General features: G+C 36.3%; 3 protein-coding genes across 3 annotated transcripts; all 3 read left to right on the forward strand.

Moving 5' to 3' along the window:
- Positions 1-997: 997 nt before the first annotated feature.
- On the forward strand, positions 998-2,956 carry LOC133338538 (neprilysin-1-like). The gene has a single exon (XM_061546714.1). The coding sequence runs from the start codon at positions 998-1,000 to the stop codon at positions 2,954-2,956; it is 1,959 nt and encodes a 652-aa protein (XP_061402698.1).
- A 10,658-nt stretch (positions 2,957-13,614) lies between these two features.
- On the forward strand, positions 13,615-15,597 carry LOC133338550 (neprilysin-2-like). The gene has a single exon (XM_061546724.1). The coding sequence runs from the start codon at positions 13,615-13,617 to the stop codon at positions 15,595-15,597; it is 1,983 nt and encodes a 660-aa protein (XP_061402708.1).
- Positions 15,598-18,865: 3,268 nt separating this feature from the next.
- Positions 18,866-20,881, forward strand: LOC133338561 (neprilysin-21-like). Its single transcript, XM_061546734.1, has 2 exons — positions 18,866-19,984; positions 20,099-20,881. Exons 1-2 carry the CDS (start codon positions 18,866-18,868, stop codon positions 20,879-20,881), a joined length of 1,902 nt encoding a protein of 633 aa, XP_061402718.1.
- The last annotated feature ends 3,230 nt before the right edge of the window (positions 20,882-24,111 follow it).

The raw sequence follows: 24,111 nt of genomic DNA on the forward strand, positions 1-24,111 counted from the left end.
GAACGATATTTCAAATCTTCGAAAGTGATTTAAGTTTGGAAGAAATATTACGATGTGCAAAGTTTGGGTGAAATCGGTTACCTTCTTTGAGAGTTATCGCCAGCCAGACACACAGACCGACGGATTTGTTCCAAAGAAACATGGTGTCTAAATCCAATATTTATATGAGGCACATTTTTACCGTAGCAAGGTGTATGGTGTAGTGCTACTACAGCAAACGTTCGAAGAGAATGCTTATCCGGCACTCAAGTTCATCAGCTGCCAGGATGTGCTGGAACGCGAGTTGACTAAATCATCATCTGATAGTTCTTTTTGCAGATAAATAGCCTCCGACAACGGTAAAACTGAGATAAGGGTCTGACGCAAATCGACATATAAATGTATTCTGTATGCACTTTATGGGGTCTCCTAAGATTTTGCAAACGGTATGACAAATTTACATTTCTCAACCGTAAGGTGTAGGAAATTGAGTTCTGTTCAAATCTTTGCACACCTAAATTCATCGAATACTCATACCTCTGCCAATTTTTGTACGATCGATCGACCGATCCGAAATTCTATATTCTATTTTACCTGTACATTAAAATGAGTCAATAAAAAATTTCGATTTTTTTAAACTTGGGAGTGGTTATCTCTAACCCCTTTAAGCCCACAGCCAAAAACAAGGCATATGGTGAACTGAGCATACCTTCCATGCTATAGTATAATGATCTGATAACAGTGCTAATATACTTCTGAATTGAACGCCAAAACATAACAAGAGAGAATAAAAAATCAAGAGAAATACGATGAGAGATAGACGTAATTACTTTCAAACATGTCTCATTTTTCAAAACAGATTTGTATCAATTGAATTGTCGGAAGGAAACAATGCGACAGTATTCATTTAACATTGAGCTGAGAATAATGCTGTGCTGTTAAATCAATAAAACGTAGAAATAACCTACAACAACATAATATAGCAAAAAAGTGAACAACAACAACAACGTGAAAAATAATGATTTTCTGTCAAGTAGCCATTGTTGTAATTGTGGGCGTATTCGGTACAAGGTCCATTGATGCGGCACCCTATAGCCATGGATTTGTTCTGAATCAAAAATACTCTGCACTCATTGAAGGTTCCATGGATGTACAGGCCGATCCCTGTGATGATTTTTATCAATACGCCTGTGGCAAATGGGAGGAGTATCATGAGAGAACCTACAATGGCCGGAATCAAATGCTATCCATGACCGATTATGAAGTGAATCGCGAATTGGCCCAACTGCTGAATACCATGAGCCTAAGACGCCAGCCGATGTTTGTTAAGAAGGTCCATGCGTTCTATAAATCCTGTATACGGGTTCAACAATTTGATCATTTCTCATATTTGGATTGGATCAAGGAGCGAGAAAATCTAAAATTACCGAAATTGTGGACAGGACGTAGTAGCCGATCGCACAATGATTGGGTCCACACTTTGGCCATAATGCGTAGATATGGTTTGAATGGGATTTTCATTGAAGAAATAATGATACATCGCAGAGATGATAATACCAAAGCGATTATCGATTTGGACAAGCCCGTAGAGGGTAGGGGTTTTGTCCCATTGAGCTATGAAAATCTGCAGGATTTACTCCAACATTTGGATATGCCGGCAAATGTAAAAACATTTGAAAAACTTTGGCAAGACATACAGGAATTTGAACAACGTCTGAGGGAGTTACAGGACATTGAAGACGAGGAGGGTACCCGATTGGTGAAGGTCAAGAATTTACGCCTACCTTGGTTGCATCGCTATTTGGCAACAATATTGGATTATACAATCCTGGATACGAACATGGAATTGTATATACAAAATCTCGAATATATGGACAAGTTAAATGAGCTATTGAAAAATTACAGCAATCATTTTATAAATCGCTACTTAGAAGTACGATTCCTATGGCATTTACAGCAAAAGGGTCCGAGGAAATTCGAGCCGGTGGAATGTGTGGACACCCTTAGAAATCTAATGCCATTGGCAATGCATTGGTTGTATCGGCAACAACATCCCGAAATCCCTGAATATTCGGAGGGCATACAGGAAATTTTTGGTAATATTGTGCGGAATTTTAAGCAAAGCTTGAGCGGCAATCATTTACAGTTCAATTCCAGCCTTTTGACATATTTAACACAAAAATTGGATAACATCCAATTGAAAATCGGTAACTTGCCTCAACAAAATGCCAAAGAGATTTTGGAATATTTCTATGATGATGTGATATTGAGTCCCATAGACTTTTATGGAAACCACTTGAAGCTGTTGAACTTCAATTTCAAGGCCGTCCATTCCAATCATCCCAATACTCTGACAACAAATATAAGTCAGTTTTTCAATTTAGAAATTTACGGTGAAGGTAGCAGTTCCTCACCCTATTTCCTAACCAGAGCCAATGTGATAATTGTGCCCTTTACCACGCTACGCCTGCCACTCTATCACCCTCAATATGAAAACATTTATAAATACAGTTCTCTGGGTAGTACTCTGGCTCATGAAATATTTCATGGTTTCGATCGTATAGGCCTCTACGTCGATTATCGAGGTAAAATGAATGCCTGGCAATACACCACCGCCTTGGCCACACCCAAATTTGCCGGAAACTATAATTGTCTAGGAGAACTCTATCCCGATGTGGTGGATGAGAAAATTTCCGATATTAGTGGGTTGCGTTATGCGTTTCGGACATTTTTTGAAAACTTCCCAAATGCCAGCGTCGAAGCGAAATATCTAAGGGGCCAAGAAATGTCTTATAAGAAAATATTTTTCCTAAATTTTGCCCAACTATTTTGTGATCCGAATATCTCAGACGCTGAACATGGTGAGGTTAGTGATCGTATCAATGATGCCCTAGCACATTTTACGGAATTCTCAAAAGCATTCCAATGTTCGCGTCAAAGTCGTATGCTACTCCAAGAAAGGTGTCAGGTGTGGTGAGAAGGCTGACAATTCTCAAATATATATGTATGCATAATATATGTCAATAACAGTGTATTATTTAAAATTAAGGCATAATTTAATAAAAAATAAAACATATAAAATAAATTAAATTTATATTATTTTAGTGAATAAATTTTAGCTTGTGTAATGTAACACGAACACAATTCGCATCGAATGCAATTTTGAAATTAGCCTAGGCAGTCAGAGGATGGGAATGAGTTAGGACTTCGGGAGCTGTTTTTTTCTCAACATTATTATTAAAGATTCTCTTTAATAAACAGGTTATTGAAACAAAATTAAATACAAACAAGTGAAAAAGCGTTAAGTTCGAGCGGGCCGAACTTTGATTACCTTCCACCATAGGTATACTGACAGATACTTGAAATGAAAATATAGGGAACATACCAAAAAGTGAACCTATACCCATAATTCTACGAACCGGTTTATGTAAACCATTGTGTACACCAAATACAAATTTCAGCAATTTTTAATTTTTAAAACTCGAAAGCGTGGACTGAAAATATGGACCAATATTTATAATTTTTAGTGGAGACATTTGGTGCCCAAAAAGAACCCAATGCATGCCTAAACGTAGACCGATATAGCCCATCTTCGAACTTGACCTTCCTGCAGACAAAAGATGAATCTATGCAAAGTTTTGGCGATCTATCTCAATTCCTTCAGAAGAGCGTGATTACAACAGACGGACAGACCTGGCTAGATTGTCTTAGAATTTTACCCTGAACAAGAATATATATACTTTATAGGGTCGGAAATGAATATTTCGATGAGTTACAAAAGGAATGACAAAACTAATATACCCACCATACTATTGTGGAGGGTATAAAAAATTAACAAATTAATCATCTCTCGCATCAAGATCTTTCGTATATCCTCATTCCATTTGCAACACCTCGAAATATTCACCGCATTCTTGATAAAAAATAATAAATAAACCAGTAAGGAAAGTAGTAAAGTCGGACTGAGCCGACTATATGATACCCTTTACCACTTTGGGTATATTCTACATATGTATCCTAACAGACGTCGCCTATTTGCAACCTTTGCAAAATGTTGTAAATTGATTTAAAGCAAACTTGGCACACGCGATTTGGTGTGCTTCACTGTTTAAAATTTAATCTCAATAAGACATCCATTGATTACTTGGTTTACAATTACCATGAATAGGTCGAAATTTTATATGGAAGCTATGCTATATCTACATCTGAACCGATTTTAACAGAAATTTGCCAGAGATTAATTTATATTAACTTCAGTACGTTGTGTCAATCGGCCAAAACCGGACGAACAAATATATAGGAGGTATATGTAAATCTGAACCGATTTTCAGGATGCTTAGCACACATCATTCTAGACTTAATTCAGTACCCTATACCAAAATTCGCGCAAATCTAATGATATATATAAGGACTTTGGTGCACCAATTACATTAAATCGGACGAAAATATATATGGTAGCTATATCTAAATCCGAACCGATTTTCACGAAACTTAGCACACATCATTCTATACTTAATTCAGTAGGCTATGACAACATTCGTGCAAATCGAATGATTTTCAGGGACTTTGGTGCACCATTAACCTGAAATCGGCGAAACTATATATGAGAGCTATGTCTAAATCTGAACTGATTTTCACGAAACTTGACACACATCAGTCTAGACGTAATTCATTACGCTATGCCAAATTGCGTGCAAATAAAAAGATATATAGGGACTTTGGTACACCATTTACATTAAATCGGACAAAAATATATGTGGGAGCTATGTCTAAATCTGAACTGATTTTCACGAAACTTGACACACATCAGTCTAGACGTAATTCATTACGCTATGCCAAATTTTGTGCAAATCGAAATATATTAGGGACTTTGATACACCATTTACATTAAATCGGATGAAAATATATATGTGAGCTATATCTGAATCTGGACCGATTTTCAGGAAACATAACACACATCATTCTAGAACAAATTCAGTACGCTATGCCAAATTTCGTGCAAATCGAAAGATATATAGGGACTTTGGTGCACCATTTACATTAAATCGGACGAAAATATATGTGGGAGATATATCTAAATCTGAACCGATTTTCAGAAAACAGGAAACTACTCTATGCCAAATTTCGTACAAATCGAATGATCTATAGGGACTTGGGTATACCATTTACCTTAAATCGGGCGAAACTATATATGGGAGCTATATCTAAACCTGAACCGATTTCCTGATGGTACACATCATTCTGGACCTAATTCATTACGCTGTGCCAAATTTCGTGCAAATCGAAAGATATGTAGGGACTTTGGTGCATCATTTACATTAAATCGGACGGAAATATATATGGGAGATATATCTAAATCTGAACCGATTTTCCCCAATTTCAATAGGGTTCGTCCTTGGGCCAAATAAGTGACCTATGCCAAATTTCATCCCAAATACAGGGACGGACAGACGGACGGAATCGTAAATCGACGTAAATCGACTCAGAAAGTAATTCTATGCATATTCTCAAAAGGAATCATGCGTATATCTCGTTTCCTTTTGCCTGTTACAAACATATGCACAAAGACATAATACCCTGTACCACAGTGTGGTGAAGGGTATAAAAAAATTATAATATAATGGTAGCCCCACTATAACATATTTTGAGAATTTCAATCAACTTTTTCTCACGTATTTTTCGGTATGTTCAAGATTCTATGATAACATGAGTTTCCTCCTAGAAGTCCCCAATTACTTCAGGTATTTTGATTGCCATCCTCATGGTGGAGGGAATAAAAAATTCCGCCGGGCCAAAGATAACATCGTTTTTACTTATTTTCAATATCATTTGTATCGTAGAAGAACATTTCGGAATCGGAATGATTTGCCTGAATGCAATATTGAGTGTAAATGACGCAAATGTAAATATTGAATACAGAAAGATAGCATAAGATGGAATTTATTCTGATATGTAGCAACTACATTACAGCGATAATGTTAACAGACTCGATGACGTTGTTGTTGTTAATGTAAACCTAATCAATTAACATTTTAGCAAATTTCCGCGAATTCGTTTGAAGAGCACGCTCAAAAACCCCAAAATATCAAAAATTGGGGGGTACCCTTGTATGATCATTTTGGAAACTGACCTGCCTGCAGACAAAATACAAATCTATGCAAAATGTTGACATTCTATTTCTTTTAGAGGTTAGCATGATAACAACAGACAGACGGACATGCTTAAATTGAAGTAGGATTTTACGCTGATCAAAATATATCTATATTTGGTTGGGGAAAAAGAAATTCATTTTTTTGATAGATTTCTCGAAAAGTAAATGTGTTGTATATATAGCTCCAATACATAATTGTCGATTTCATACAAATGGTACACCAAAGAATCCAAATCTGCCCGTTTGACATGTAATTATACCCTTCACCACACTGTGGTACAGGGTATTATGTCTTTGTGCATATGTTTGTAACAGGCAAAAATAATCGAGATAGACCCATGGTTCCTTTTGAGAATATGCATAGAATCACTTTCTGAGTCGATTTACGCATGTCCGTCTGTCCGTCCGTCCGTCCGTCCGTCCGTCCGTCTGTCCATGTTAAATTGTAAACAAAGTACAGGTCGCATTTATGATCCGAATTGGATGAAATTTGGCATAGGTCACTTATTTGGCCCAAGGACGAACCCTATTGAAATTGGGAAAAATCGGTTCAGCTTTAGATATAGCTCCCATATATATATTTAACCGATTTAATGTAAACAGTCCCTATATAACTTTCGATTTGCACGAAATTTAGTACAGCCTAATCATTTAGGTCTAGAATGATGTCTGCCAAGTTTCGTGAAAATCGGTCCAGATTTAGATATAGCTCCCATATATAGTTTCGTCCGATTTCATGTAAATGGTGGCCCAAAGTCCCTATATATCTTTTGATTTGCACGAAATTTGGCATAACGTACTGAATTAAGCCTAGAGTGATGTCTGCCAAGTTTCGTGAAAATCGGTCCAGATTTAGATATAGCTCCCATATATAGTTTCGTCCGATTTCATGTAAATGGTGCCCCAAAGTCTCTATATATCTTTCGATTTGCACGAAATTTGGCATAACGTACTGAATTGAGTCTAGAATGGTGTCTGCCCAGTTTCAAGAAAATCGGTCCAGATTTAGATATAGCTCCCATATATAGTTTCGTCCGATTTCATGTAAATGGTGCCCCAAAGTCCCTATATATCCTTCGATTTGCACGAAATTTGGCATAACGTACTTAATTGAGCCTAGAATGATGTCTGCCAAGTTTCATGAAAATCGGTCCCGATTTAGATATAGCTCACATATATAGTTTCGTCCGATTTAATGTAAATGGGGCCCCAAAGTCCCTATATATCTTTCGATTAGCACGAAATTTGGTACAGCCTAATCATTTAGGTCTAGAATGATGTCTGCCAAGCTCCGTGAAAATCGGTCAAGATTTAGATATAGCTACCATATATAGTTTCGTCCGATTTCATGTAAATTGTGACCAAAATCCATATATATCTTTCGATTTGCACGAAATTTGGCATAACGTACTGAATTGAGCCTAGAGTTATGTCTGCCAAGTTTCGTGAAAATCAGTCCAGATTTAGATATAGCTCCCATATATAGTTTCGTCCGATTTCATGTAAATTGTGCACCAACATCCATATATATCTTTCGATTTGCCCGAAATTTTGCACAACGTACTGAATTGAGCCTAGAGTGATGTCTGCCAAGTTTCGATAAAATTCGTCCATATTTCTATATAGCTCCCACATATAGTTTCGTCCGATTTCATGTAAATGGTTCACCAAAGTCGCTATATATCTTTCGATTTGCACGAAATTTGGCATAACGTACTGAATTGAGCCTAGAGTGATGTCTGCCTTGTTTCGTGAAAATCGGTCCAGATTTAGATATTGCTCCATTTTATTATAGATTGATTTTATGTAATTGACGCACCAAGGAACCAATAGGAACAAGACGTTCTAAAGTTAGTATAACCTAACCTGTGACAAGTTTGTTTGAAATCGCTTAATATGTGGATATAGCTTACATATATTTTTTCGCCGATATCAAGAAAATTGGGCATCATACTCCTCATGTTAGTCAGATTGACATCAAATTTTGCACAACGTACAAAATTGAGCATAGAATTACGTAGTTGCGTTTTCTAGAAGTACAGACATAGTCAACCGGATGACCTATTTATATTTGTTTGAAGTCGATTTACACACTTTATGGACAAATCTAGGTAGATTCACATTTAGATAAATATCACATATTTTATTTCATCCAATTTCATGTTAATAGTCCTGTTTAATGTACCCATAGTGGTGAAGGGTATCCTAGTTTTTCATTGATTTCGGAATGGTATGTGTATGGGGGGTTTTTCAATAGGTTAACATATCTATCTAGATAGCGCATTTAATTTCGCCCGGTGCCACCTTAATGATCCTCCAAAGATTCTATGTCTGTTCTATCTACAGGATATTGTATACATTCGACAATCCTAAAATTAATTTTTGGAAAGCCATGATTGAGAATTGAAACTAGAAGAAAAATTCAAAAAAAAAACAGTAAGGAAAGCAGTAAAGTCGGACTGGGCCGACTATATGATACCCTTCACCACTTTGGGTATATTGTGCATATGTATCCCCTCCAAGGAACATACGCAGTCTTTCTGCATATGGAAGCTATGGCAGCATCTACATTAATTTCACCAAAACGCAATAACGTTATTCAAGTCTCAACTTGATACGTTGTGCAAAAAATCGTGTTAATCGGACAAACATTAGAAGGTTGGGGCACCATTTATGTAAAATCGGACGAATATATATGTATATGTGGGAGCTAAACCAGAACCGATTTTTCCGAAACTTAGGACACATCATTCTAGATTTAATTCAGTACGCTGTGCCAAATTTCATGCAAATCGAAAGGTATATAGGAACTTTGGTGCACCATTTACCTTAAATCGGACGAGAATATATATGGGAGCTATATCTAAATCTGAACCGATTGTTTCCAATTTCAATAGGGTTCGTCCTTGGGCCAAATAAGTGACTTGTGCCAAATTTCATTCAAATCGGATCATAAATGCGACCTGTACTTTGTTTACAATTTAACATCCACAGACGGACGGACGGACGGACGGACGGACATGCATAAATCAACTCAGAAAGTGATTCTATGCATATTCTCAAAAGGAACCATGTGTCTATCTCGTTTCCTTTTGCCTGTTACAAACATATGCACAAAGACATAATACCCTGTACCACAGTGTGGTGAAAGGTATAATAACACTCAAAATCGAGCTTCAAAATATCAGCATCATTTATAGGTAGATGCAAATAAATTTTCGAAAAACGGTACATAAGGGGTGTAATCCTCATTTTGTAGGCTTTTACTTTTACTAATTATTATTGTTTCATTAAAATGCATAGTTGAAAGAGTAATCATATAAATAATACACAAATATATACCGAGTGTGTTAATCGCTGAGTTCAATGTCAAGATTCAATTTTTCCATTCACCCGCTGCCTGCCATCTAATTCAACTAAGCCAGCACAGACAAACTGGAGGCACAGTTGTTTTTTTATTGCAGTTGTGCTCGCCTATAATTATTATGTATGAGTTTTGTTATCATCAGCTTAGTGTAGAATTTTTACATCGACATTAGGAAGCGTAAGTATAGATTTTATTTTATTTTATTTCCATAAAAACTTGAATTGAAAAAAAAAGAGAACTGAACAGAACAGAAATTAAAACTGGCAATTGATAATTCTAAATGTTGATAAGAACATCGGAGTAGAGAATAATGCCAGACCTAGTTTTCCCCCGGGGGAAATGATTTAAACAAGCGAGGGAGTGATAGCGATAGACAGAGAGCGGAGAGAGAGAGAGAAAGTGACCATGTTTTACAACTACAGTCTATTCTGGATTATTTCAATTTGAAATTCATTTTATATTGGGAAAAAATTAATGGAAGTTGTTTGACGGAACAAAGACAAAATGTTTCTGACTTTGGTTCGAGATTTAGAGATGTGGTCATAAATTCGCTTAGGCTTGCAATGTAACACAGCCTTGGCTACACCGAAATTTGCCGGAAACTATAATTGTCTAAGAGAACTCTACTCCGATGTGGTGGATGAGAAATTTTCCGATATTTCCGTTATGCGTTTCGGACATTTTTTGTAATTTTCCCAAATGCCAGCGTCGAAACGAAATATATAAGGGACCAAGAAATGTCTTATAAGAAATATTTTTTTTCCAAAATAGAGATAGACACATGATTCCTTTTGAGAATATGCATAGAATCACTTTCGAAGTCGATTTACGCATGTCCGTATGTCCGTCCGTCCATGTATTTTTGTGAACAAAGTACAGGTCGCATTTATAATCCGATTTGGATGGAATTTGGCATAGGTCACTTCTTTGGCCCAAAGACGAACCCTATTGAAATTGGGAAAAATCGGTTCAGATTTAATGTAAATGGTGCAAAAAATCCCTATATGTCTTTCGATTTGCACGAAATTGGCACAGCGTAATGAATTAGGTCTAGAATGATGTGTGTTAAGTTTCCTGAAAATCGTTTCAGATTTAGATATAGCTCCCATATATATTTTCGTCCAATTTAATGTAAATGGTGCAAAAAAGTCCCTATATGTCTTTCGAGTTGCACGAAATTTGGTACAGCGTAATGGATTATGTCTAGAACGATGTGGGTTAAGTTTCCTGAAAATCGGTTCAGATTTAGATATAGCTCCCATACATATTTTCGTCCGATTTAATGTAAATGGTGCACCAAAGTCACTATATAAATTCCGATTTGCACGAAATTTGACATAGAGTAATGAATTAAGTCTAGAATGATGTGTGTTAAGTTTCCTGAAATCGGTTCAGATTTAGATATAGCTTCTATATCTGACCAAATGAAAAAATTAGTGTCGGTTGCAGAATGACATTATTATGGATCCAACTTTACTGCTCCTTTAAAAATGCGACGTCTGTTAGGATTCATCTGTTGAATATACCCAAAGTGGTGAAGGGTATCATATAGTCGACCCCGTCCGACTTTACTACTTTCCTTACTGGTTTTTATATCATGGCAGTCATCTTTGAAAAATATCTTTAAACAAATCTAAGCTGAGTAGGCATTTAAGAAAAGTCTTCGTTAAAAATCCATGCATTTTTATTCCTTTAACATATAGTCCATAAAATAATCACACTTTGCTTGTCCAGATTCCCTTCACCGTGGGTTGTGTTGTGATGTTCGGCTTTCATTTGTGGTCTATATATCGACTCGAAAATAACAAATAAAGTTTTCGGTCCACCTCATTCCAAAATTATTATCTGATCATCACCGAAAATTATAGGCGTTGTCCTTGACCATAACTGGAACCTTATGGAACATTTCAAAGCGATCAGCGCTATAGTTCCGCGCTCTAGAGTGATAATGGGTTACTAAATAATATGCGGATATGGAGATACCTGTAAATATTTAGGTGTATCTCCCACATCCGAGCACATACAACAATATAATTGGTATTAATTTAAAGGTCAACCACTCCTCTTGGATATAATATCAACTTCTCGGGTCTATGTCATTCAGGGGTAAATATATATGCTATAGAATACAAATTTTTTCACACAAAAGTCAGGGTCCATTTGACACGCTAAATATTGACCAATCATTATCAAAACAGGTATGCTTATTCTTTGGCCCGATCCCCTTCTCCATGCAAAATTTCACGATGTTCGGGCCATTATTGCGGCCTCTGGAGCGACCAGAAAAACCGACAAAAATTTAGTATAAATATTAACCGATCTTTCCCAAAAACAATAGGGGTCTTCATTGGTCAGAACCCATCCTACATGCAAAATTTCGTGAAGATTGGTCCATAACTGTGGCCTGTATCGTGTTTACAAATTATAATGGACAGACGGACGGAGTCGATCTAGACACATGTCTAGATCGACTCAGCTAGTCGAGATATGACGATCGGTATACTTAAAGGTGGGTCTAGGACCAATATTTCGCGGCGTTACAAACTTTTGGGGCTGCACAAAGCTATAATACCCTGACAACATAGTTGTGTAGGGTATAAAAATAGTCTGGCTCACATGGCTCAAACCATGTGGCGTGCATTCAAAATGTCTTAAGTCGATTGGACCTTTGTATGAGGAATATGTAATTGCAGATTATCTGCTATTACGTTTATAATTCTCTGTGAAAATTAACAGCCAAATTAATGACACTTCGGTTGGCAAAATTGGAAAAGAACTTGCACATACCGAAAATCCTATGTCAAAATTTGGTCACCTATTGAAAATTTTCTGCTGAGTTGTTGTTGACCCTCAATAAACATGGAACGAAAAATTAAACCCACTCCAGTGGCAAATCATCGTTAGAATCTTCAAACTATCAAAAATGAGGCGGGAACTTTATATGAAAGGGCTGTGTTAAGTCATTGGCCTACATCGATAATTTCAATATTGGGACTATGTCAAAACAAGGGCCTGTATGGAACATTTTCATATGACCGCCACTTCTTTTGGAAAATGCACCAAGACCAATCACAATACCTAACATTTGGGCTGTGTCGAAATATGGACCTAAATTGAAAACTTTCAACCTCTGGAACTACAAATTACATCGCCTTTAATAAAAAATGCTGCTAATATTTCAGATACTAAAAATTAAAAGCGTTGTTGAGTTTAACCTGACGACATAACTTCAAAAGTGGGTAGGCACTTTTATATAGGTGCAATGTCAATGGGCCTATACCGAACATTTTCTGAGAAGAAGCTTTTATTCAACATTTAACCACTGCGATGGTAAATTGGGGCTAACTCTTCACACTATGGAGAATAGGAAGACACCTTCATGTGGGGTCTTTGTCACAGCATGGACATATATTGTTCTTCTTGCATTCTTCAAAGACGTTCTCCCCCCTCCAAGAACCTGGAATACCACTACAACAACTCCGTTGTAGAAAAATGTGGTTAAAACTTCAATATCCTTAAAATGGAGCCGGTCCCTGTATATGGAGGCTATATCAATGCATGGACGTATATTGAAAATGTTCTGCTAGGATCTGTTACACCCACATGTATATGAAGGTCCTACAGGAAAACATGAACCTTTTTTGAAAAAGTTTCTGCAATGAAATTTTTATTGAAGAAGATCGGTTCAGATTTAGATATAGCTCCCATATGTAGTTTTGTCCGATTTTAGGTGAATGATGCACCAAACTCTGAATATGTTTCCGATTGAGACAAAATTTTGCACAGAGTTCTGCAACATATGTTAGGACACCTCTGTTGAATATACCCAAAGTGGTGAAGGGTATCATAAAGTCGTCCCCGCCCGTCTTTACTACGTTTCAACACTCTTTCCCTCGTTTCATTTAAGCGGAGTGGACTGTCTTTAAAATATTTATTTATATGTTTTCTCAATGCATTGTAAAAATAATAACAAATCATTCAGTTCGTATTTTGCAACGGAAACAGAGCGTTGTTTATACCCAATAGAATAATAAATATAAAAAAAAAACAACAATAACAATAACAACAACTGTAACAAACGACAATACGTAAAACGGGGAAAAATCCATTTGGGGAAATGAAGTTATCCCTATTTTGGCAACTACTATTCGTGGCCTCGGTGATTGGCAATGTCGTTCTAGCCTCTGACCTGGCCTCATTAATAAATAGACGCCAACAAAAACTCATCGAAAGTTCTATGGACTTGAAGGCGGACCCTTGTGAAGATTACTATCAATATGCCTGTGGCAAATGGGGTCAACATATCGATGGTGCTGGAAGTAAATTCTACGAAACCCTTACCATGTTGGATTATCAGGTCAATCGTGAGCTATCGCATCACATGGCCAGACTGCGGTTGAGAAATGGGCCACGCTTTGTCCGCAAGGCCTACGAATATTATAAATCGTGTGTGGATGTGGATCGTTACAAGCCGTTGGAATATTTGCGTTGGATGAAACTGCATGAAAATTTAAAGTGGCCCACATTGTGGGCGAATCCCAAACCGAATATCGAATTTGATTGGGTACGAACGTTGGCGGTAATGCGCCGCTATGGCATGAATGGCATACTTATCGAGGAGGTTGTCTACCAAAAGAAGGATGATCCCAGTAGACTTTCTTTGGATTTGGATAAGCCTGTGGAAAGTGGTGGTTTCGTGGCTCTGACCAAGGAAAATCTTAGGGTCCTTATTGAATCGCTGGATGTGCCAATGAACTCGCGGACATTTGGAAAATTGTGGCAAGAGATACGGGATTTTGAAGAATTGCTTTTAAAACTGGACGATATATCCGATGAGGAGGGCAGTCGTTTGATAACCATCAAAGAATTACCTTTGCCATGGTTAAATACATATTTGGAAATTATTTTAGAACAAACTACGCTGGATCCAAACATGGAACTATATATACAAAATATACCCTATTTAGAGGCATTGGATGCATTGCTGCAGGAATACGACAATCGTTTCATTTGTAAATATCTAGAAATACGTTTCCTATGGCATGTGCACATTAAAGGTCCCGAAAATTTCATGGAAGAAGATTGCATGTCCTCTACGCGTAGCCTCCTGCCGTTGGCTATGCATTGGATCTATGAACAACAAAAACCAGAACTTCTTCAAGAGCAAAGTAAAATTCATGAACTCTTTCAAAATATCATTAAACAATTTAAGAAACAATTACAACAAAACACACATGGGTTCAATGAAACCATACTCACCTATCTGCTAAATAAATTGGATCACATTCAATTGAAAATCGGCAATTTGCCACGAATCAATACCGTTGCGGTGTTGGAACAACACTACGCGAACTTGACATTGAATGTCAGTGATTTTTATGGAAATCATTTAAAGCTCCTCGCCTTTAATTTTCGAGCTGTGCATTTGGCTAACAACAATACCCTGTCCACCAATGCCAGCCATTATTTCCATCTGGAAAATTATGAAACGGGATCCAGTTCCTCGCCCTATTTTATACAACGTTCGAATATTGTCATTATACCCGTCACAGCGCTGCAGCGACCAATTTATCATCCCAGCCTTGAGGATATTTATAAGTATAGCTCCCTGGGTTTTCTACTGGCCCATGAAATTCTACATGGTTTCGATTATACCGGCCTGGAGGTGGATATCAATGGTAAACTGAATACAGCCCAATATAATAACATTTTGGCCAACACTAACTTTGATGACAACTATCAGTGCCTACGTCAATTGAATCCCTATGTCATCGATGAAAAAATTGCCGATGTCAGTGGTCTGCCTTATGCCTATGACACCTTTTTCAGTCTCTATCCGGAGGCATTGAACAAAACGAGGCAGATCTATGGCATTCAAATGCCTTTGAAGAAATTGTTTTTCCTTAATTTTGCCCAATTCTTTTGTGGCATTACAACGTCAGATTCCGATGATTATTTGCTTAGTACCAGTGAACATGGCATGGGCAGTGATCGGGTCAACGATGCTCTGACACATTTTCCCGAGTTTGCCAAAGAATACAATTGTGGTGCAGCGAGTCGTTTGCAGACAGCGAGAAGTTGTAATTTATGGCGGCGTTAGTATAAGGATTTTAAAAAAATAAATTTGCTAATTTACAAAAAATGTGGTAAAATATGATATAGCAAACTATGATAAACAACAATAAAATGTAAATAAAACAAGTAACAAAATGTGGAATATATACCCTCAGCGTATGGTTTGTGGAAGTCTACGGAATTATACAAAGGCTGTTTTTTAGTTGTATTAAAAGTATATGTTTCTACCAAAAAGTTGATAATTTGTGACTAAGTTCCAGAAGAAGTTGCCATATAGACCCCATCATCGGATTTAAAGTAGCTTTGGAAAATATTACGATGTGCAAATAAAATTAATTAAATCGGTTATTCAATACGCTTCAAATTAAATTTACAGTTTTGTAAAATGTTTGCCCTTTGTGGGGAAGGTACCAGAGAGAGAGAGAGAGGGAGGACCAGCGGGTCCCACATTCGAATTTGATCTATGTATTTTAACATATTGCGATGAGCAAAACTTCGCCATTCTCTAGCCCTAGAAAACATATTCTTTAAAAGTTCCACACCTATATCTGGCTCTTAAAAATGTTAAAAAGATATATAATCTTTTAATTTTCCCGCCAACTTTTCTTGAAGACTCTACCCCTATGGTGACCATTCTGTGGCCCTTGACGAAAACGTTTTTTTAATCCACGCCATTCTGTGGCGTTTGAAAAATATTCTATGCTACCCCTTAAAATTGTTTCTTTAAAATACCACACCTATACCAGAGAGAGAGGGAGGACCAGCGGGTCCCACATTCGAATTTTATCTTTGTAAGTAAACACATTTCGATGAGTAAAACTTCACCTTTCTGTGGCCCTTAAAAACATTTTTTAAAAAATCCACTCCATTCTGTGGCCCTTGAAAAAATATGTTGACTCTTGAAAAAATATTTTTTAAGAAATCCACGCCTAGGTTGACTTTTGAAAAAAAAATATTTTTTAAGAAATGCACGCCTAGGTTGACTTTTGAAAAAATATTTTTTGGGAAATACACGCCTAGGTTGACTTCTGAAAAAAAAATATTTTTTAAGAAATCCACGCCTAGGTTGACTTTTGAAAAAAAAATATTTTTTAAGAAATCCACGCCTAGGTTGACTTTTGAAAAAAATATTTGTTAAGAAATCCACGCCTACGTTGACTTTTGAAAAAAATATTTTTTTTTAAGATATCCACGCCTAGGTTAGTTTTTGAAAAGAAAATTAAGAAATCCACGCCTAGGTTGACTTTTGAAAAAAATATTTTTTAAGAAATCCACGCCTAGGTTGACTTTTGAAAAAAATATTTTTTAAGAAATCCACGCCTAGGTTGACTTTTGAAAAAAAAAATATTTTTTAAGAAATCCACGCCTAGGTTGACTTTTGAAAAAAAAATATTTTTTAAGAAATCCACGCCTAGATTGACTTTTGAAAAATTTATATTTTTTAAGAAATCCACGCCTAGGTTGACTTTTGAAAAAATAGTTTTAAGAAATCCACGCCTATGTTGACTCTTGAAAAAATCCACGCCTCTGTTGACCCTTAAAATATTATATTTGCTCTTTACAAATGCACGTCTATAGTGGCCGTCGAAATAATATTATTTAATACCTCCACCCTTAAAAATGTTTCTTTAAAAAATCCACGCCTATAGTGTGTCCGTATATCTGGATGGCACGTCCTATGAGTCTTGAAGGGAGTAACCTTTCAGACTTCGCACTTCGTAATATATCTTTTAAACTTAAATGAAGTTCGAACATGGTGAATATCGGTCCTCTCTTTCTGGAACGTACCCCTCAAAATGGCCAAACTTATCTTGAAAATTTTGCATAGGCCTTGGAAAATATTCTTAAAAATCCATGCCATGCTATGGATCTTGATAAAATATTTTTTATGGCCCCTCAACAATTTTTCTTCAAAAACTCCACCCCTATTTTGACCGTTAAACAAATTTCCTTCAAAAAAAATATTTTTTAAAAAATCCACGGCTTTGTTAACCCTTGAAAAAATATTGTTTAAAAAATGCAAATCTATAGTTACCCTTGAAAAAATATTTTTAAAAAATCCACTCCTATGCTGACACTTGAAAATATTTCTTTAAAAAATCCACGCCTTTATTGCGCCTTCTATAGCAGCCCCGCCATATATTACTTTTGTGGTTTTAAAAAGGCATTCACGGTTCCTGGAGAGAGAGAGGCCCATTGTTTGGACAACGCGCATATATAAATGTCGGAATCTTTATATATGGGTTTATGAATTATGCGATGCGACTATGGCTCCATGTTTTGCATAGCACCCATTTGATATATTTTAAAATATATTTTATATTTGAACTTGGGGTTCTTGAATTATTATAAATATGTTGCAAACAAAGACCCTGTTTGGCAATACCACCATATATAGATCCCGGCACTTTTACTACATTGTACAGTATTACGGTATACCATTTCTCTCCACCAAAGTGCATGTAATGTTGAATTTTGGATGCAGAAAATCACATATGATGGAACTTCATTATATCGTCGTTTTGACCTTGCCACCATATAAAGATCCCGCTCGATTTTTATACCCTTCACCACACTGTGGTACAGGGTATTATGTCTTTGTGTATATGTTTTTAACAGGTAATAGGAAACGAGATAGACACATGGTTCATTTTGAGAATATGCATAGAATCACTTTTTAAGTCGATTTATGCATGTCCGTCCGTCCGTCTGTCTGTCTGTCCATGTTAAATTGTAAACAAAGTACAGGTCGCATTTATGATCCGAATTGGATGAAATTTCGCATAGGTCACGGGTAAGTAAAATCAAATAATAATGTTTACTGTATTTTATCCTTTTAATTGGGTAAGTAAAATCAAATAATAATGTTTACTGTATTTTATCCTCTGCCATAAGAGGGAGTGTAAATTTGTCCATTCGTTTAAGAAAATGTAAAATATTCCATCTAAATCTACAATATCACTTACGGTTCGTCACAAATACTGACCTATATAGAGTTTAATACAGCCGTGTGGGTATATATAGGGCATAATATAGCCGTGTTCATTTAAAAATTTTGAGAATTTGAGGCCGTAGAAAAAATATACTGCCGTTTTATTTCCGAAAATTGATAAATGCAAATACCGCATTGATACCGCTATTACTTCCTAGAATTTTTTTCTTTCAATTATAATTAAAATATATAAATGCTAGCACATAATAAAAATCGAATCACGTAGAATTCAATTGAGATTGGCACGTTCATTGCATTCGATCAGTCCGTAAGTCAGTCAGTAACAAACTCGACATTCGAAATGAAATTACGTCGCATAATAATTGCATTGTTGCTTATCATCGGTGGCGGCTTGTTGGCCGATGCAGCTTCTCAACAAATGGCGAATTTCGTAAATCGACGACAACAAAAACTCATTGAAGGCTCTATGGATGTAGAGGTGGATCCGTGTGAAGATTTTTACCAATATGCCTGTGGCAAATGGGAGGAATACGTTGAAGGAGCTGGCTTCGAATTTGCCGAAACACTTAGTATGATGGACTTTCGGGCGAATAAAGATTTCATGGATTATATGAACAAACTGAAGTTGTGGAAGTCACCAAGATTTGTCAAGAAGGCATATGCGTTTTATAAATCCTGTATGGATGTGCAGTTGTATGAGTCGCAATTGTATTTAAATTGGTTGGCAGAAAATGAACAATTAAAATTGGCTTCATTGTTTGGAGATTTGGAAACAAACCATGATTTGGGAGAGGAGCAGCCGGTGGTGCTGGTATTCGATTGGATTCATACATTGGCTGTTATGTGGAAATATGGCATGAATGGTGTATTCCTGGAGCTGACAGCATTCTACCCCAAAGAAAATCCATTAAAATTAACAATTGATTTGGACAAACCACTGGAGGTGGAAGAAGGTGGTGCTGGTTTCAAATCCCTGACCTATAGGAATCTAAAGGAAATCATACGCTCCTTGGATGGACTAGTAAAGCCAGGAGAATTTTCAAAAATATGGAATAAATTTCATAAATTTGAGGAAAAACTGGTGGAATTAAAGGAAACAACAAATCTCCAACCAAATGAAAGTGAACAAATTGCACTTAAAGATCTACCTTTGGAAAGGTTGGAAAAATATCTTCGCATTGCCCTGAATCAAACAATTTGCGATAATCAAATTGAATTGTATATTCAAAATGTGCATTACTTTAAGGCCTTGGATGATCTGCTAAAGGGTTATGAAAGTGCATTTATTTCCCAATATTTACAAATACGTTTCCTGTGGCACATGCGTGAACAGCGACCACCCATATTTACTGCTGAAGGTTGTATTGTCCCCACCAGGGGTCTCCTCTCACTGGCCATGCATTGGATTTATGAACAACAAAAGCCTCACATTGAAGAAGCGATACCAGAAATTCAAAACGTTTATGAAAATATCAAAAAACAAATTAAAATAACTCTTCAGGAAAATCAAAATAATTTCCATCCCTCTACTCTGGATTTTTTATTGAATAAATTAGCCCAACTTCAATTAAAGGTTGGCAATTTGCCACGGTGGAATACCTCAGCTGTATTGGAAAAATATTACGAAAATCTTACCCTTTCCGTAAATGATTTCTATGGCAATCATTTGAAATTATTGGCTTTTCAAATCGAAAATAAAAAATATTTCTATAAAACCCTAAATGACTCGAACTATTTCCACCTGGAAGAATATGATACGGCTGCAAGTCCATCACCCTATTTCATACACAAAGATAATATGGTAATGTTACCCAGTACAGCTGTACAGCGTCCTCTATATCATCACGGACATGAGGACGTATATAAGTATAGTTCATTGGGTTTCCTACTAGCCCATGAAATACTTCATGCATTCGATATCAATGGCCTAGAAATGGATAGCAATGGGATGCTGAACTCCTCACATTATCACGAAATTTTAGCCAACTCGAAATTTACTCAACAACTGAAGTGCCTGCGCCGACTCAATCCAATGGTGATAAATGAGAAAATTTCCGATGTCAGTGGTTTACGCTATGCCTATGAAACATTTTTCAATCAACATTCGGAGGCTGTGAATCGCACCCGCCGCATCTATGGTCGTGAAATGGCATTGCCAAAATTATTCTTCTTAAATTTTGCTCAATTCTTTTGTGGCTCCATTTCATCGGTGTACTATGTCAGTGTCAATGAACATGGCAGTGATCGAGATCGTGTAAATGATGCTGTTTCACAATTTCCCGAATTTGCCAAGGTGTTCAATTGCAGTGTCGGCAGTCGAATGCAAGCTAATGAGAGTTGTAATTTGTGGCGATGAAAGATGGTCAATAAAAATATATTTTTAGAATTCTATTTGTTTTATTCTTTTCGGGTGAAATATGGTGAGTAAAAAGGTTATTATATTCGGCAGGACCGAACATTCAATATGAGGATCAAAAAAAAAACAGTAAGGAACGTTCAAAAGTCGGACGGGGTCGACTATATGACACTCTTCACCACTTTGGGTACATGCAAGACATGTTAATATCTACAATATCCTGTAGATAGAACGGTCATAGAATCTTTGGAGGACCATTGAGATGAAATCGGGTGATATTAAATGTGCTATCTAGATAAATATTTGAACCAATTGAAAACCCCCGTTCACATATCATTCTGAAATCAATGAAACATTGCATGTCAAACGGACGTACTTGGATTCTTTAGTGTACCATCGAGTCAAATTATGTATGGGAGCTATATATAAACTCATGGACCTAACTGAGTAACCGTTGCATACAACATTTGTTTTATGTAATCACTATATTCAATTGAATACCCTCTGCCAAATTTCCTGTAACCACCATTTACATAAAATCGAACGAAAATATATATAAAACCTATATCAAAATCTGAACCGATTTCAACAAACCTCACGCATCACGCATCATTTTTTTATCAATAGCATTCGCTATGCAATATTCTACTCATTGCATAGCGAATGATCTACTAAATCGTGGGACAAATACCTTAAATATCTTTCGATTTGCACGAAATTTGTCATAGCATACTAAATTATGTCTAGAATGATGTGTGCTAAGCTTCATGAAAATCGGTTCAGATTTTGATATAACTCCCATATATAATTTCCGATTTAATAGGAATGGTGCACCATAGTTCTTATATATCTTTCCTTCAATTTAATGCCAATATTCTTTCGAAAAGGCGACGTCTGTTAGGAGACTATGTAGAATATAATCAAAGTGGTGAAGGGTATCATATTGTCGGCCCACTCCGACTTTACTACTTTCCTTACTGGTTTTTAGGCTCGGCATATGCAACAAATATTCGGTCACACCCCAGCTATGTAAGCACTTCTGAAAGGACTTATATATTTTTATATTTTATATCTAAATATATACTAACCAATTTCAACAGGTTGCGTCAAAAAATGCACACTTATACTTGGGCAGGTCATCCGACCATTCACTATAAGGTGAATGTCTCCATCCCCAAGTATTCGGTATGTTTGGAAATTTTCACGTTTTTTTTTTAACGAGATGGATGTAATTAATTATTTTGGATTATCATTGTGGAACAAATCCCCTTACAAAATTTTTTCAATATTGCTTCATATTTGCTGTCAAATTACGCTACCCCTAATTGTTGGTATTTTTCAACGGTATACGGGGATATGCCATGATATGGCATACCCCCGTATTACTGATCCCCTGAGGATTTCAGCAATATTTTTCAAAAGAATTTTTAATTCGATTCGCATGGTTTTCGGGTCATAATTGTGGCCTCTAGAACGACAAAAAACTGACAAAAATAATGTTTTTGGTCCATTTCATCCCCAAAATATTAACGGATCATTACCAAAACCAATTCGTGACGATTGGCATGAGTTTCGTAACGGTGGTAGGCATCGTGTTTATCGCCTCTAGATCGACTCAGCTAGTCGATCTGCATACTTAAAAGTGACTCTCTTAGTTGTGTAGGGTATAGAAGCCCACACAATTTGTTTTTTAATCATTAAAAATCTCAGGATTGAAAAAAATTCAATTAAAAATGCTAGATTTTTAAACCAGTAAGGAAAGTAGTAAAGTCCGACTGGGACGACTATATGATACCCTTCACCACTTTGGGTATATTCTACAAATGTATCCTAAAAGACGTCGCCTTTTTGAATGAACAGTGACATACAATTGAACGAACTTAAATATGTGATCTTTATCTATATCTAAACTGACTAACATCAATCCCTAGTAGGGATTGCCAAAACTTCGTTAAGGAAAAATGCTAGATTTTGTTGAAAAAATGCTAGAAAGTGCTAAAAAATTTAAAAAAGTGCCAGAAAAAAGTGCTAACAATTTCTAGAACAAAATTGTTAATATTTAATAATGAAATATTAATCAGAAACCCCATTTATTCTTAACGATTATTCGTTGTCGATTTAACCATGTCCGTCCGATTGAGGTCGCAATATTTAAGGCAGAGCTTTGGAATTTTACACATACGTTGGTACTACTCCTATGAGATTTGATATTGGAAATGGAATACATCGGTCGTTTTTGGGTACACCATACCCCAATATTTTTTTTTTAAGCTTTTAGGCATATTTTTCATCCTAAATTACTGTATATTTGTATATTGTGTTCTACCTGGATATATAGTCTTCTTACTAGAACTTATCAATATTGGTCCACTCTTAAGGGTAGCCCTCATCAATTGCAATGGTTTTAATTTGATTGTTTAAATTTTGTTGAGTAAAAAATCTCCTTATCAAAAATTATTAATATGGGTCCATATTTAGGGGTAGCCCCCAGAGAGCGGTACCCTCCCCATTATTCGACATTTTGGGAACGTCGTACATGCAACCGAATTGACCAAATTGTTTCTATATTTTGTTTTGATGGGGTTTGAAGTCTTCCTACTAAAATATAAATACTAATAATGTCAAAATTTGGTTAAGGTAAATAGCTGTAATTTCACATTGCGTACAAATATGAAGACAACTATCAATTTTCGCCCTATTTGCGTACTTTTACGTTTTTATAATCTCATTCCCAACAGCGATGGGAATGAGATTCCGGCAATATGTTTGCCGGAATTTTTCTATTTTGGTCTTTATTCTGGCACAATCCCAATATAAAGGGGTACGCTCGCCTTTTCGGTAATCTAAAGTGGTTATAACTTGGCATTCGGGATTCCCGCTGAATTAAAAACTTGTTTTCAGAAAGTTCCAATATAATTCATGTTCATTATTATTACATCGCTCTCATAAAATGTACAACTTAATTTGGTTTTTCATTTTCCCAAACAAACAATCTACCAACAGATAATGTCATAGTCACCCCATGAAGTACCCGACCATTTTTTAAGAAATTTGGAATGCACGGCACATGCTGGATAGCATTGGAAAATTAAATTCATCCCGTAAAACATAGCGAAAATTCAATGCGTCAATATTAAATCGAACCAGTAAGGAAAGTAGTAAAGTCGGACGGGGCCGACCATATGATACCCTTCACCACTATGGGTATATTAAACAGGACTATTAACATG

Source organism: Musca vetustissima, unplaced genomic scaffold (genome assembly GCF_032173495.1).
Source record: "Musca vetustissima isolate MV318-11 ecotype Yass unplaced genomic scaffold, APGP_CSIRO_Mvet_v1 utg110403, whole genome shotgun sequence".
Taxonomy (NCBI): domain Eukaryota; kingdom Metazoa; phylum Arthropoda; class Insecta; order Diptera; family Muscidae; genus Musca; species Musca vetustissima.